This window comes from Bison bison, unplaced genomic scaffold (assembly GCF_000754665.1).
Source record: "Bison bison bison isolate TAMUID 2011002044 unplaced genomic scaffold, Bison_UMD1.0 scf7180017864336, whole genome shotgun sequence".
In the NCBI taxonomy this organism is placed as follows: domain Eukaryota; kingdom Metazoa; phylum Chordata; class Mammalia; order Artiodactyla; family Bovidae; genus Bison; species Bison bison.
The window spans coordinates 467,520-469,763 of NW_011494908.1; the positions used below are offsets into that span (position 1 = coordinate 467,520).

General features: G+C 39.7%; 1 protein-coding gene across 1 annotated transcript in view; it reads right to left on the reverse strand.

The window, feature by feature from the left end:
• Window positions 1-2,244, reverse strand: part of TENM1 (teneurin transmembrane protein 1) — a 285,933-nt gene that overhangs the window by 119,689 nt on the left and 164,000 nt on the right. Inside the window, exon 10 of the mRNA XM_010854080.1 lies at window positions 670-919. Within this exon, the coding sequence (XP_010852382.1) occupies window positions 670-919 (250 nt within the window). The remainder of the gene's footprint in view (window positions 1-669; window positions 920-2,244) is intronic.

Below are 2,244 nucleotides of genomic sequence, written 5' to 3' on the forward strand. Positions count from 1 at the left end.
TAGTTGTTATTTCTGTGTAACTCCAAAATATGAACGACAGTGCCAAAAGGTATGAATTCCTTTCAAATGGTGTCAAAATACTTCGTCCTTCAAGAATATTCCTAAAACAGAGTGAGAAAGTCTAAAGATGAATGCTTTAATCATTTTTTCCAATGGATCAGAGCTTTTAAGGATGAAAAAACTAATCCTTCTTCAACTGTCGTGTAAACATAGGCGGCCATTTTCCTTTTGATGAACAGACCACTTCAAAATACTGGACCTGGAGAACTTAGAAAATGTAGTTTTTGGCTCTGACAACACCTACCTGCTAGAAACAATACTATGTATTTTTGATCAGTCTTTGTCGTGGGCAGAGCAGGGGTTGAGTGACTTACCTGAGCACGTGACAGAATGGAGCTCCACATCAGCGTCAGGAATGCACTCAGGGAAGGCCACACATACAGGCATGTCAACGCCTCCTGGTTCTCCAAAGCAGTGCTCAAGGGTTTCTTCAAGTGGGAGTAGACATGGTGACCTATGTCTGTGGCCCTATTCCTGCATCTCAGCTGGGTACTACAATATGGCAACTGCATTTTCTGTTCCTTCATGCAATGCCTTGTCTGTTCCTGTTATCTCATTCTTGTTTTTACCTTATCCGCTAAGCAAACACAGAGATTAGAGGAGACTTACCTTAATTCCAAAATACTAACGGAGTTTCCTGAGGGAAATATTCGCCTTACAAAATTGAAGTCACCAACATACACACTACCATCAGGGCCAGAAGCTAAGGCAACGGGAGCGAAGAGTTTGTTGTTGTGGGCAGGGCCATTGCAGTTGGTGCAGGCTACGCTCCGTTGGTGTCCATTACCCATGATGGTTGCTATGACTGGAGGCTGCTGGGAAATGAACATATTTTCTCCATTCCCTTTATGTATGATTCCTAGATCCAAGGGGAAAAAAAAGAATTAAAAAATAACCACACCATATTCTCAGCAATATTTTAAATTCTCTCTCATTGTTCAAAGCAGGAAGGAGCATTGGCTTGCTATAAAAGAACTTGAGAGCGAAGCACATCACCCCAGCTTTTATTTAACTGCACAGCTACAACAAATGGCAGCATAACACTTTGCCTCAGTTTGTCCATCTATGAAATGGGATAATATACCCAGTCCCTTTAATGTTGATTCTAAATGCCTCAATAAAGTGTTTAATGACAAACTTTTAATGATTTCCTGTTCACTTTGGGCTCTGTGAATCATCTGTGGCTGGTTTTCAATCTCTGACTTTCTTCTGATGCCTGGTGCACATCTGTCTGACTTCAAACCACCTGCTCTATACAACTATGAAAAGGGAGGATCAGTCAATTTTAATATTAACCTAGCAGAACACAATCAGAAAGGTAATCTACTTTGGTAAAAAGAAATCATACTACTAGAATGCACTTCAAAGATAAAAGAACTTGAATGTTCCACTCTTTTGGACCATATCTCACTATCATCAGTGCAGGAAATAAAAGATACTGACTTATGAAACTGCTGGAAAGTACTCTGCAGTCATTTTCTCTGGGAAATCTCATCCATTCTCATGACTTAACTCCCATCTCTCTACGTTGAAACTTTTCTCCTGTCCAGAGTTCTCACCTGACATGCAATTTCCTACTACATTTCTTTACTTGGCTGTCCCGCTGGTACCCCAAACTCAACAAGTTTAAGACTGAACTCAGTAGGCAAAACACTCTCTGACATAAATCACAGCAAGATCCTCTATGACCCACCTCCCAGAGTAATGGAAATGAAAGCAAAAATAAACAAATGGGACCTAATTAAACTTAAAAACTCTGGCACAATGAAGGAAACTATAAACAAAGTGAAAAGACAGCCTTCAGAGTGGGAGAAAATAATAGTAAAGGAAGCAACTGACAAAGAATTAATCTCAAAAATATACAAGCAGCTCCTGCAGCTCAATACCAGAAAAATAAACGACCCTATCAAAAAATGGGCCAAAGAACTAAACAGACATTTATCCAAAGAAGACATAAAGATGGCTAACAAACACATGAAAAAGTGCTCAACATCACTCATTATCAGAGAAATGCAAATCATGGGGGTCATTAAAGGAAACTGAACATTGAACCCTTAAAAAAAAAAAAAGAAATGCAAATCAAAACCACAATGAGGTACCGTCTCACACCTGTCAGAATGGCTGCGATCCAAAAGTCTACAAACAATAAATGCTGGAGAGAGTGTGGAGAAAAGGGAACCCTCT